Here is a 13434-nt window from a genome sequence, read left to right as displayed (position 1 = left end):
TTGGTTCATCAGTTTTGTAACAAGCAATACCACACTAATGTAAGTGTTAATAATAGGGGAAATGTCAATTATTAATAGGGGAAACTGTGTGTTTCAGGGTTTGGTGGGGAGGGAGAAAGGGGAAGAGGTATTGGAGAGCTTTATACTTTCTGCCCAATATTTAAGTAAACCTAAAGCTGCTTTTTAAAATAGTCTATTCTGGGCTTCCCTGGTAGCTCAAGACAGTAAAGCATCTGCCTACAATGTGGGAAACCCGGGTTCGATCCCTGGGTTGGGAAGATCCCCTGGAGAAGGAAATGGCAACCCACTCCAGCATTCTTGCCTGGAAAATCCCATGGACTGAGGATCCTGGTAGGCTGCAGTCCATGGGGTCGCAAAGAGTCGGACACGACAGAGCGACTTCACAAAAAAATAAAATAAAGTAAAATAGTCTATTCTCTTGGGGACTTCCCTGGCAGTCCAGGGGTGAAGACCTCACCTTCTGATGCAGGGGGCAAGAGTTCAGTCCCCTGGTCCGGGAGCTAAGATCCCACATGCCTTGTGGCCAGAAAACCAAACCATGAAACAGAAGCAGTATTGTAACACATTCAATAGAGACTTAGAAAATGGTCCATATTTTAAAAAGCTTAAAAAAATACAGTCTGTTTTAAAAAAATTACTGTTCTTCTAGCTATGAAATGTACTTTAAGTATAAAGTTTTTTAGGAGTTCAGAATCATATCTTTAAAATCAGATAAATTTTTCATTCTATTTATTTACACATAAATAGCTATTTTATCATTAAAATTTTCCCCAAAACTTTTCAATAAAACTAATGACCCTTAGGGATATGATTCCTGTGTTGAGAAGCCTGACGTGGGTTGGCAGGCAGTCACTGAAGTCATATGTTAAAAGTGAAACAAAATTAAACCAGTAAAATGATGAGCAAACAACTTTTCTTGCAACCCAGACATGTTTTGCATCCCTATTTTTATTTCCCGGTATTGATACAGCAGCATATACACTACCTTTAGCGTGGTCAACCTTTACTCTGGTCTTCAGAAGAACTTTGCGGTCAGCATAACCCACATTTGTGGATATTGCAGGTGAGACAAGAGAGGTGTCTTTTCATAGGAAAATGATTTATTTTAAGAAAAATGGCTGGAGAAAAATAAAATAAGCAGACTGAGGAGATGGGCAAAGTAAGTGATGCGTCCTGGGTTAGGTAGGTTTAGGTGACGTTCAGAACAAAATATGCAGTTCGATGGATGCCCCGTCACTAAGAGCGCACGCTGTTTTCTGGATGTCACTGAGACCCAGTGTGAGCTCCAGACGGTCAGCAGTGCAGGGTTTGTACCATAACACAGATAGCGTCAGGCTTTTTGCATCCTTCTTCGTGCAGATATTCAGACGTGCGAACCCACACAGCGCCTGAGGAGCCCTCTTGGAGCCGCTGAAGCGCATTCACAGCGCTCATCTCCTTATTTGTGTTTTCGAGGCACTTTGTTTTTCTTACGAAGACCACAGCTAGAATCTTTAACCTCTTGCAAGAGTCAGCCTGTGAGAGCTGCATTCTTTAGCTCTCTGCTCTCTGGGAAAAAGCAAGAAGCCCATTCCCAGATACCCTTAGGAAAGTCATCCCGCTGTAAGGAGAGCAGGGCTGTCTCTAGGACGTTGGTGTGGGCCTGCTGTACAGGCTGACACTGCTAGAGGCTCCTCGATCATGACATCCAGGTAAGGGGTGACTTCCCTCAGTTAGTTCAGCAGCCTGGACGGCACTAAGAAGGCGGTTGTGTTCGCTTCTCTCCTCGTGATCATCTAGGTGACATCTTGACCGGAGACTCTTTCTGTTCCCTTTCTGTGTATCTTCACGAGACTGCCCAGCCCTCAGGACTAACGTCACAGCTGGTCTCTTCTTTGTTTCAGAAATTACCATGGTTGACACAGAGATGCCGTTTTGGCCCACCAACTTTGGGATCAGCTCCGTGGATCTTTCTATGATGGATGACCACTCCCATGCCTTTGACATCAAGCCCTTCACCACCGTTGACTTCTCCAGCATTTCCGCTCCGCACTACGAGGACATTCCGTTCCCAAGAGCTGACCCGATGGTTGCAGATTATAAGTATGACCTGAAGCTCCAAGAGTACCAAAGTATGAGGTTTATTTCACTTTTCAGACTGTTGAGACTAGGATTGGACTAATCTCTCGTCCACAATAGGGTAAATGCTCCCCGGACTAATGGCTGTGGTGAAGACATTTACCATTCATTTATTCATCCACTTGTCCATGAAATACTAAGCATTTATAATTGACCAATGGCTTTCCAGGTGGCTCAGATGGTAAAGAATCTGCCTGCAATGTAGAAGACCTGGATTCAATCCTTGATTCCCCTGGAGAAGGGAATGGCCACCTACTTACTCCCTTGTTCTTGTCTGGAAAATTCCATGGACAGAGGAGCCTGGCAGGCAAAAGTTCTTGGGAAAAAGTGTCGGACACGACCGCGTGACTAACACTTTCGCTTCCCAGGTGGCTCAGTGGTAAAGAATCCGCCTGCAGTGCAGGAGACATGGGTTTGATCCCTGGGTCGGGAAGATCCCCTGGAGGAGGGAATGCAACCCACTCCAGAATTCTTGCCTGGGAAATCCCATGGACAGAGGAGCCTGGTGGGCTACAATCCATGGGGTTGAAAAGAGTACATGACTGTGTGACTGAGCTGACACACGCATGTAACTGACCAACAAGGCCGGTAGTCTGTGAGCACCCTGGATCATCTTTCCTTTTTCCCCCCTTCCCTCCTCTCTTTCTTTTCTTCTGTCCTTCTCAGGGACAATCTCCAGCATGATTACACCGCTAGCTGTATCTCAGGCTAAATGTCCGTCCCCCCCAAATTCTGATTCATTGTTTCTACTTTTAAGTAGACAAGTAATAGTTTATTACCTGCTATAACTTATCACTGAATCACTATTACTATAATGCAATTTTCCTAATTCTGCACTGTGAACAGCTTACACTGAAACCTATTTTTCAGCACAAATTTGAATGTTGACATTGTAGACTGTTGATAAATCTCCATGCCATTAATGCAGTTCACATCAAGAAAAACTAAAACTGCACTTTTCAAGATAAGATAAATTTCTGTGATGCTATTTCCTTGATTTTTATCTCTTTGCTGTCATGCTGGTTTTCCAGAGCAAACACTGTGTAATTGGCAGCCATTACTTGACAATAAGTAAGAACTTCCTGTATTTCTAGTTTTTTTAAGATAAATTATATACGTGGTTATATTTACATGTGTGATTTCAGTTGAAGCCTAATATGGAAATTTAATAGGCTTGATCCTGACCAGCGGAAAGATAGTGCTTGCTTTCCAAAGTGTCTCTCTCTATCAAAGATCATTTTACAAACCATCTTTTGTGACTCAACATTGATGAGAACCTGGTCTCTTACTTTTCATGTACCCTCAAGCCGGGCATACCATTTCCTTCTCAGTTCCTTTTGTGTTTCCTTTGCAAGAGTGGTTTAAAAACCCTTCTAAAATGCAATATTTAAGTTGAAATGTATAATTTAATATTGTCGTGAATGCCAGATACAGCCCATAGAAAAATAACCTTCATGATCTCAAATATTATATTTTTCCAGAGGGAACGTTAGTATTATGAGGTATTGGAGGGTCATAGAACCACAAACTTAATTCCCTTCCCAATTTGTTTTCACAGGTGAGGCTCAGAGGCATTGTGACTTGCATGTGATTACAAAGCCCACTTTTTCCTGTGTCTTTTTCATGTTCCATAGTGCATCTAACCTAAATAATAAAATATGATAATAAGGTGTACGATAGCGACATGCCCTGTTGCCTGTTTCGCATTGTTTTTCCTGTGATAACTGTCTGCTCATGTTTTTCTGCACACAGGTGCAATCAAAGTGGAGCCTGTGTCCCCACCTTATTATTCTGAAAAGACTCAGCTGTACAGTAAGCCTCATGAAGAGCCTTCCAACTCCCTCATGGCCATTGAGTGCCGGGTGTGTGGGGATAAGGCGTCAGGGTTCCACTATGGAGTTCACGCTTGTGAAGGATGCAAGGTAAAAGAAAAAAAAAAAGATCATTTTTGAAATAATTTGCTGAAAATGTACCTAGGTTTTCATTTCCTGTTGCAAACAGACGGCAAAGAACGGAGACAAAGCTGTCAAACTTCTAAATATCTTTGGTGAAACCCATTCTTTAGATGACATAATACTTGAAAACCTGAGAAAATTGTTAAAAAGCAAGGCTACTGTGCCTCACTTCCTTTTTTCCAAATTGGTCCTGTGCAACGCGGATCTAATTCAAGCTTCACAGTTTGCAGATTACAAAAAAAACGAAACTGCTTGTTCAAGGTAACATGGCAAGACAGTGACAGGCTGACCCTGAACAAAACCCAGATTTCCTGAATCTCCTAATATTTTTTCTTTCCACTATACCATGTCATATTCTGTATATGTAGATAGATAGATAACCTTCGTTTGAGCCTTAACCACAGTCCTATAAGGTTGAGCTTATTTATGGCCACTTTTCAGGTGTAGAAATCTTGTGTCAGTGAGATTTCCCATGGTCATCCATTGTAAGTGGCAGATCCATACACGTTCTGACTCCTAAACCGATACTGTATGTTTTCTTATTCAGCATCAGCGTGAGCCATGAGTTATGGTCAGGCAAAGAGATACAGCCATTTTGGGAAAGAGATACCCTTTCTCTTCCCCTCCTTTCTTTGTGAAAAAGGCTATTTTGGAAAGTTCATTTAGTAATATTCTGCCCAACTATTGAGAAAATGTTAATCTACTCATGTTTTAAAATGTAGTTTCTTTTAAAGGAATTAATTCTAATAGGCTCCATGAATAAAATAGTAATTGAGTAGTATTTATTATATACTCTAGGGCTCAGAATAAATTGTTGATAAGTGTTTGCCTTATAAAATAACGCTGCTTCTGTAAGATCAGGTTCAATCATCAGAAGGGCTTTTTGTTCAGAATGAAGATACGTGACAGCAGTTAGATAGGTTGGAAGATCTGGGTTCCTAACTGGACCATGAGCCAAAAAAGGGAGTTAATATTTACTGAATTACTGCTATACACCAGATATTGGGCAAGATGCCTTTGTATATATTATATTTTTAACCATATCCTGCCTAAGTTTTCACATCTATAACATGATGGTATTGATTTAGATGATCACTAAAGCCTCTTCAATCCAAAAGTTGATTTTTCTAAAGGCAACCTAATAAAGTGAAAGAGACAAGTTTCGCCACAGGGCTTCTGATTCATCTCTGGGTCTAAAATTCCAAAATGACTCCTGGCAAGAGATGCTTTTATTTAAAACATGAAAACTCATTCATTCAGTGATTTAAACCAAACTAAAATATCTGTAACCTTACAGGAAATCATTATGTTCTCAAGGAATAGTAAGAACCTGTCATTTTACTCTGTTAGATTTATGTAATTTTGAGGAAATTGTGGCTAAATTCTTAGAAGTACTTGAAGAAATCATCTAGTTTTGATCATCTTGGTAATTTATGTTGATAAATAAAGTATGGTTGGTTAAGTTTCCACAATATTTTTTTTATGGGCTGTAAAGCGGTTAGAAAACTATAAGTTTTAAGCAAATAGTTTCACTGTGATTCTATTCATCAGATATTTGTGGAGAGTTAACATTTCTGAGAACAGCTAAAAATTGAATTGTAATTTAAGGACTAACCAATCAACCAAAAATTGAAAGACAGATATTGTCAGCAGTTGCTTATAGTGTTAAAGCTAAGTTCTGAGAGCATAAAAACTGAGAAGATCAAAGCAAACAAAGAAGAAAAGTAACAAAAAGAAGAGAAAAGAAGGAGGAGAAAACTCAAATGCCCTCTAGTTACAAACAGAAATGTTCTAAGGCAGAGACAGAGAATTAACACTTAAAACCTGATGAGTCCAGAGGAGTCCTTCACCTACCAGAGACAGACAAGTAAGAGCAGTAGAAGAAAATTAACAGTATTGTATAGTAACCTCCAGTAACTTGCAAACCGCCCAGAGTAAAGATTACAGTCTTCCTAGGAAAGGAAATCAACCCTGAATATTCATTAGAAGGACTGATACTGAAGCTGTAGCTCCACTGCTTTGGCCACCTGACAGGAAGAGACAACTCGTTGGAAAGGATCCTGATGCTGGGAAAGATGGAAGGGAAAAGGAGAAGGGGCAACAGAGGATGAGGTGGTTAGATAGCATCAGGGACTCAATGGGCATGAATTTGAGCAGACTCTGAGAGATAGTGAAGGACAGGGAAGCCTGGCACACCACAGTCCATGGGGTTGCAAAGAGTGGGACACGACTTAGTGGCTGAATGACAACAAGAAGACTAAAATACAAGGAAGGTTATGCTCACTGTAGAAGGGAAAATAGGCATCTGCCCATTTTAAAGATAAGAAAAATGTTAGAGGAATAATATAATTTGGCTTCTCCAAGTATGTCAGCGGTTCTCAAAGTGTGGTTTGGGGATGGGATCCCTACGACCTTTTCAAGATAACCATGAGGTTGATGCTATTTTCATAATAATATTAACTTGTTTTTCACTCTCATTCTCTCAGGCGTGTAAGTGGAGTGTCCTAGAAGCTACATGACATGGAATGGTAGCGTAGTTCTAATGCTTGATGGAATGTGACCTGAATGTTCTTGTACATGATAATTTCTCAGGTTTTATTTCTAGTCTGATCAACGTCAATAGGTATAGCTCACATAAATTAAAACTGTTTAGAAACCTCAACGTTTTGGGGTGAGTAAAGGGGTCCTGAGACCAAAAAGTTTGAGAACTATTGTTCTAAGGTATGAGGCTGAAGACATGCTCACTCATTCTTTGGTACTTTGGAGTTAAACAGAATTGCTGCCACACTCTGAATGCCATCATTAGGCCAGTTAGACCAGTGCCCATCAGTAATCAAAGAGACCACCTTAATGGGACTTCCTTGGTGGTCCAGGGGTTAAGAATCCACCTGCCAATGCAGGAGACATGGGTTCAATCCCTGGCCTGGGAACTAAGATCCCACATGCCCCAGGGCATATAAGTCTATGTACCACAACCGCTGAGCCCACATACCCTAGAGCCTGTGCTCCACGACCAGAGAAGCCACTGCCATGAGAAGCCCACACACCGCAACTAGAGAGTAACCCCTGCTTGCTGCAACCAGAGGAAGCCAGTGTGCCTCAATGAAGACCCATCACAGCCATAAATAAACTTTAAGAAGATATAGCCTTAGCTCACCAACAATACTCAGTGAAAGTGAAATTAACACACGTGTTAGACTGTGTTAAAAAAAAGGTGTTTTGGCAATTTAACATTTGTCATTTCAGTAGAGTGTGGGATATACCCATAATTAAAATACAGTTGACCACAAACCTACAAACTAATTTACAATAGGAAAAAAATAGCTATATTGCTCAAGATAGCTGTCAGTAGACCTTCTTAAACATATTTACATGCCAGTGGAACAGTTTTATGTTGGTGACCCTTGCCAAAGTTCAGACAGGAATAAAAAGTTTGGATTTGGATTGCAAGAAAACAGTGATAGATTCTTCAGTTATTAATATTACAGACTTAGGTAATATATAACCTGTAACTAATGAAAGATTCATATACTTTAAAACTTATAAAGCTGACATTGATTGCTTACAAATTGGACATTTATTTTTTTCCCTAATAGGTTTCATAATATTTTTATGTCTGTAGTGAAAGATCATTTTAGAACCATAGACTTAGTAAAGATACAAGGAAATACTACCATACAATACTGTATAATCTATTTTTATATTTCTATGTATTTTTGTATTTCTACCTGAGGAAGAGTTTTTAGTATATTCCCACGCACCAGTGGCAGCTCATTGATTCGGCCTCTGTGGGCCATATAGTTTCATGTTAAAGCTGACTGCAGGTCCAACACAGGGCATTTAATCTCATTGTAAAATTTAAATACCACTCTTAGGTCTCATTGCACCTGAAGTTTTGTTACTAGTAAAGCAATGAAGGAGAGGTTGGAGAAAATGTTTTAAGGAAGAAATAAGCAGGCTTTATGTTCTCACAAGCAAGTGTGAAGGTTTTATAATAAAAATATACACAAAGCATTTTATGGTGACTGATGCATCTCCATCACACCAGTTCATAGACTTCATGGTGATCAGAACTGTGAGCTGTTGAAATTGCACTTCATTGTATGGACACTGACATAATAAAAACGAGTGTTTCTTTACTGTCAATGAAGAACATTTGGGGGAAGCCTGCTTCATTCACCAAGTAAAGAAATAATTTTTTACAAAAAACTAAGTGAGAGCCTTGTATCTTCCTCTCCAGGTTTCTTGAAAAAGTCAGATGACAAGAAAGCAGTTGGTTATCATGAACTTAGTCTTAAAAAATTTTTTAAAGTAAAAGCAGTTCCAAGTTTGTGCTGGGGTTTGTATATACTTAGTTCAAGATTTTATGTGCATGGTCAGTGCATATATGATATAGAGAATGATGATCCTTTAACATTGGAATCATTACAAAAAATGTGATACTCTTTGAAAGACTTCATTGGGGTCAACACAAAAAACAAATCACATTATAAACATTAAACTTAAAAAACATAGTTATTTTATTAAAAGTCTTCGTTTCCAACCATGCCAAAAAAGTGAGTACTCTGGGACCTGTTGGATAGCCAAGCAGCATTTTCAACTACTAGTATTGGGCTTTAAAAGTGAAATTCAGAGAAGCAGCCAAAGATATCCTGAAATATATATGATCCAATGGCAAAAATCAAAGCAAGATTTCTCCACAGTATTTAACAGTGGCAACAGTTCTGTACTTTAGCCTTCTGTGAATCAGTAAGAGGGAAAATGCCTTTTAAATATTCAAAGTGTCTTAGAACCCTCTGAGAATTAAAGAGGTTTACCTTCCTTTCCAACATACCCTACATAGGACATATCCTTTGAGATGTTGCTGATCTCACAAGAGGTAGGGAAAACTCTCTAAAACATTGGTGGCAAAACAAGCAAACAATCCTAGGTCTTGAACTGCAGCTGCAGGCACACTTGGAGGGACAGAGTTTCCTCATGATAGATGCCCAGCTTCTGAGTTGAGCCAGAATTCCCAAGAGGGTCTGAAATAATCATAAGTCAGTGGCACTCCTGACTTCCAACAGAAGGATCTTCAAATTCTCTTTGGAGGAAAGAATTCCTGATTTAGACCCTGTAGGATTCTCACAATTTAAGGTCAAGAAATGACTTCAAAATAAAATATCAGCAAGCACATAAATAGGCAGCTTTCTTGATGACATTCATCAGAGGTAAACAAGCAAACAGAACTCTCCACCCTTACACAAGAATGCAGATATTGAAACTGCCTGATCCAGAATGTACAGCTATGTATGGGTTGTTTAAAGATAGAGGGCAGAATCATAGCAATGAATGAACAGTAATAGACTATCAAGAATGACCAGCAGTCTTGAAAATAAGTGAAACTTCTAAAAGTGAAAAATACAATCATTGAAATAAAAATGCTCTGCAAGGGTTAAATAGCATACTGTACACAGCAGAAAAAAGGATTACCGAACTGAAAGATACGTGCAAAGAAGTTATTAAGAATGAAACCAACAATGTCTTAAAGAACATATCCCACCTGGAATCTGCTAGAATTTGAAGCCTCTTTTACTTCTTGAAGGATTCATAAGATCTTCGAATATTAAAAATATGTCGTTTTTACTAATGAAGGGTAATATACAGAACTCTTCTCACTGATGAACTTTGGTGAGAAATGTTTGCTTTTCTTTACTTTTGCCATTGCAAAAGTTTTTGTGTTTTTTTGTCATCTTATTTGGCTGTTCTGCTGTTTACCCTTGTGATAACATTAATGGCAAGAAGATAAAAAATATAAAAGAGAAATTCAGAAATATTGAAGGCTTGAAAAGAAAGTCTAACACCTAAGTGGAGTACAGGAACCAATGAACTAGTGAGACCATGATGCAGAAAACGTCCAAGAAGATAAAGAAATCCATGGCTAGACACGGTGCGGTAAACTGCAGAGTACAAGAAGCAAAGAGAATTAAGTGCAAATCAAGGTCAGTTGACAACAGACATCTCAACAGAGACAATGAAAGCACAGAGACAATGGAATCCAGATTGTTAAAGAGGAAAACCTGAGTACCCTGTGACTCTTTCAAGAATGAGAGCAAAATGAAAAGGTTTACAAGTTAAAAAAAAAAAACAAAACTGAAGTTAAAAAGTTAAAAAGACTGAAGCAGTGTTCTCCAAGGATAGTAAGCCATAGAGAGGAAAATCTATTTGCAAAATCTGTGTGTAGTATACTACTTAATAAAGCCCTCAATCAAGCATACCTAAGCAATGTATTGTTTAGTTTATAGGCTGTATGATAAAGCTGTGTGTTTAAAGGTCAGGGAAATGATAAGCTCAAAATTAGGGTTATGATTATATTGTCAAGCAGCCACAGGAGCGGCAGCTGGATGAGGGAAGAACACATAAGTGCATGCACGTGGCTGGTTATGACTTTAAGTCTTGAGTTGGATAATGGGCTCGTGTGTGATAATTATGTTACTCTGATTTACAGTGAAAGTCACTCAGCTGTGTCCGACTCTTTGTGACCCCGTGGACTGTCGCCCACCAGGCTGTCATGTCCATGGGGTTCTCCGGGCCAGAACACTGGAGTGGGTGGCCATTCCCTTCTCCAGGGGATCTTCCCGACCCAGGGACAGAACCCAGGTCTCCCGCACTGCAGGTGGATTCTTCACCATAAGAGCCAGCAGGGGGGCCCATTATGTTTCACAGTTACATGTATTTCCTACATGTTTGTAATTATTACATTTAATAAGATGGCTTCAAAAACTGAAAGGAAAGAAGTGTGCCAGTGACCTTGTAACATCTCAGTCGTAGTTTAGAATCTCAAAATATCAGAGATGGCCCAGAAAGGAAGTTAAATGACACATGCTTATTCAACAAAAACTTTTAATGGGGCACTATTGTTAGTGTTTGGGTTACATCCAGGGACATAAGAGACCATCCCTGTCCCCAGGGAGCTCAGAATTATAGTTGGGAAGTAAGAGAGGGGCAGAAAATAAATAACTAAATTATGTGGTACATTAGGAAGTCATAACTGCTAATGGAGTGGGGAGATGGCGGGTAAGAGCAGAATAAAGGAGAGCAAGAATTGCCAATGAGAGGTGGGGAGAGGGACAGCCCACAGTATTGAATAAGGTAGATAAGCCTCATTAAGATGAGATGTTAACACAGCTTGAAGGCTGTGAGGGAAACAGGTGATTGTATATTTTGAGCATGAGCTTTCCACATGAGAGAAGGAAGTTGAGAGTGCCATCAGGGCTGGAGTTGTGACAGCTGGTATGGAGAAAGTTGCAGTAAAGTAAGCTCATAGGGTATCACCAGGACTTCAGTGGTGGTTGTGCTGGGTTAGAGATAATGTTAGATTTCCAAGTGAAGTTGTCAAGTAAACAGCTTAACATACTTGTCTAGAGTTCAAGGTAGAAATCTGGAGAAAGTAAAAATGTGTGTCAGTGGTAGAATCAATCCTAATTCAGTGCTTTTTGTATTCAAACAGGGCCAGATAAATTTGAAAGAATTAAAAAGTGAGTTTCATGACAATGAATGCAATAGAAATGAGTAGAAATATTCTCAACAACAACAAGATGGAGTTAGAAAACATTTCTCATTAGAGTTTTTTCAGGTCTTTCAAAAATAAACATAGCAGAATTCAGCCTCAAATTGACATGTTTGCTATTTTGAGATAGTGGTCAAGTTTCTGAGAACTTATATATTACATCTCCTGTTATTTTCTGTTATCTCTGTTTGTAGGCTACAGTGATTATGGAACACTCTTTCAAATGCATAAATAAATGAAACCAATTTTGTAGGAAATTATGCAACATAGAGAATTCCAAAAAAATTACCCACATGTGGATTTTTATTGGCCTTGCTCATGTTTTAGAATGAAATGACTCTAAGTTTGCCAAACTGCTTAGCACAATTATAAGGTTAGGGCATGCTGCTGGAATGATTTACAGAGAGACTGAACTGATTACATGGTGTTTTATTTGCATTACATTAAATCCAGAGCACTTCTTAGGGCTTGCTGAAATCCAGATGTGGGGCCAAGATTCTCTGAATGACATCAGTGGGTTGTGGTCACTAAGAGCTAAAAAAGGGACACTGGCGATCCTCTGTTTCTTTAGTTTATAGCAGAGAAAACCGAGAGAGGTTAAGTGATTTGTCTAAAGTCGCCACTGACGAAATGTGTCAAGAGCCTCCAGTGTCTAATACTCAGGCCATTGTGGGTTTAAGCCATTGTCACAAAGACTTAACACTTGCTTCTTTTCTCCCCCCCCCCCCAATATTCCTTTGTAGGGTTTCTTCCGGAGGACAATCAGATTGAAACTTATTTATGATAGGTGTGATCTTAACTGTCGGATCCACAAGAAAAGTAGAAATAAATGTCAGTACTGTCGGTTTCAGAAGTGCCTTGCTGTGGGGATGTCTCATAATGGTAAGTGAGCACTTTGTGCCCCGCACCCGATGCTTCTCATCACGGCTGCTAGATCCGTAGACCCCGAGGGCTGTGGCTGAAAACGTGTACAGTTTTCCCACAGATTGCCAGATTTCAGAACATTGCATGCCAGTAAAGCGTTTCTCAATTAGGGCAGAGTTGTTCAGCTCCAAGTGTGAATCCTTCTCTCTTGTAGTTGGGCATTTGCCACGATGGGAGAAGAGACTGGGAAGGCCGGGCGGTAATGAAAGTTACTGTGGTGTTCTGAAACATGTGTAATAGGAGAGTTGTGATTAATTTTTTGTGTTGCTTTAATAGTATTAAAAATATAATTATAAGTGTAAATAGTCTCTATTTTATTTTTTTATTTTATAGGAGCATGGTTGATTTACAGCTATGGGTTAGTTTCAGGGGTACACCAAGGTGACTCAGTTAAACATATGCATATATCCACTTTTTCTTTTTTTTTTTTTCAAAGATTCTTTTCCCATGTAGGCCATTCAGAGTATTGAGCAAAGTTCCCTGTGCTAGACAGCAGATTATTGCTAGGTATCTATTTTATAAACATTAGTTTCTACTTTAAATGTAAGAAAATTCTGATTTATGGATATGGAACTTTAGTGGTATATCAGACATAGACATATGTCCTTTTTTTCTCTTTACTATGCAGAAATGAGCAGAACCCTATCCTTGACTTTGTACAGCATACAATTTGTGGATTAAGCAAGTATTTTTTAAAGTTCCACAAAGCTTCAATAGGAGAGTAAAGCATTCTACTTTTTTGAACCTGTATCTTTAGTGAAGCTTATAGTTAGGAGTGTCAGCTTAAGGGCAGGACTGTTGAAGACCCATGTTTTCATGAACTGTAGAACTAACTCAGTACAGTCATGGGAGATAGCCCTGTTTGAA

At 39.3% G+C, this 13434-nt stretch overlaps 1 protein-coding gene across 6 annotated transcripts in view; it reads left to right on the top strand.

The window, feature by feature from the left end:
- PPARG (peroxisome proliferator activated receptor gamma) overlaps positions 1-13434 on the top strand; it is a 124227-nt gene that overhangs the window by 77372 nt on the left and 33421 nt on the right. For 4 of the 6 annotated variants that reach the window (XM_061128911.1, XM_061128909.1, XM_061128910.1 and 1 more), the window contains exons 3-5: positions 1905-2132; positions 3892-4061; positions 12387-12525. In XM_061128911.1, coding sequence (XP_060984894.1) covers positions 1913-2132; positions 3892-4061; positions 12387-12525 — 529 coding nt within the window. In that variant the 5' untranslated portion in view covers positions 1905-1912. Of the gene's footprint in view, positions 1-964; positions 1085-1904; positions 2133-3891; positions 4062-12386; positions 12526-13434 lie in introns of those variants that run through there. The other 2 variants (XM_061128913.1, XM_061128914.1) reach the window with 2 other exon arrangements.

Source organism: Dama dama, chromosome 24 (genome assembly GCF_033118175.1).
Source record: "Dama dama isolate Ldn47 chromosome 24, ASM3311817v1, whole genome shotgun sequence".
In the NCBI taxonomy this organism is placed as follows: Eukaryota; Metazoa; Chordata; class Mammalia; order Artiodactyla; family Cervidae; genus Dama; species Dama dama.
Note: the sequence above shows the minus strand (reverse complement) of the source record. Positions and strands in the feature narration are given on the sequence as shown.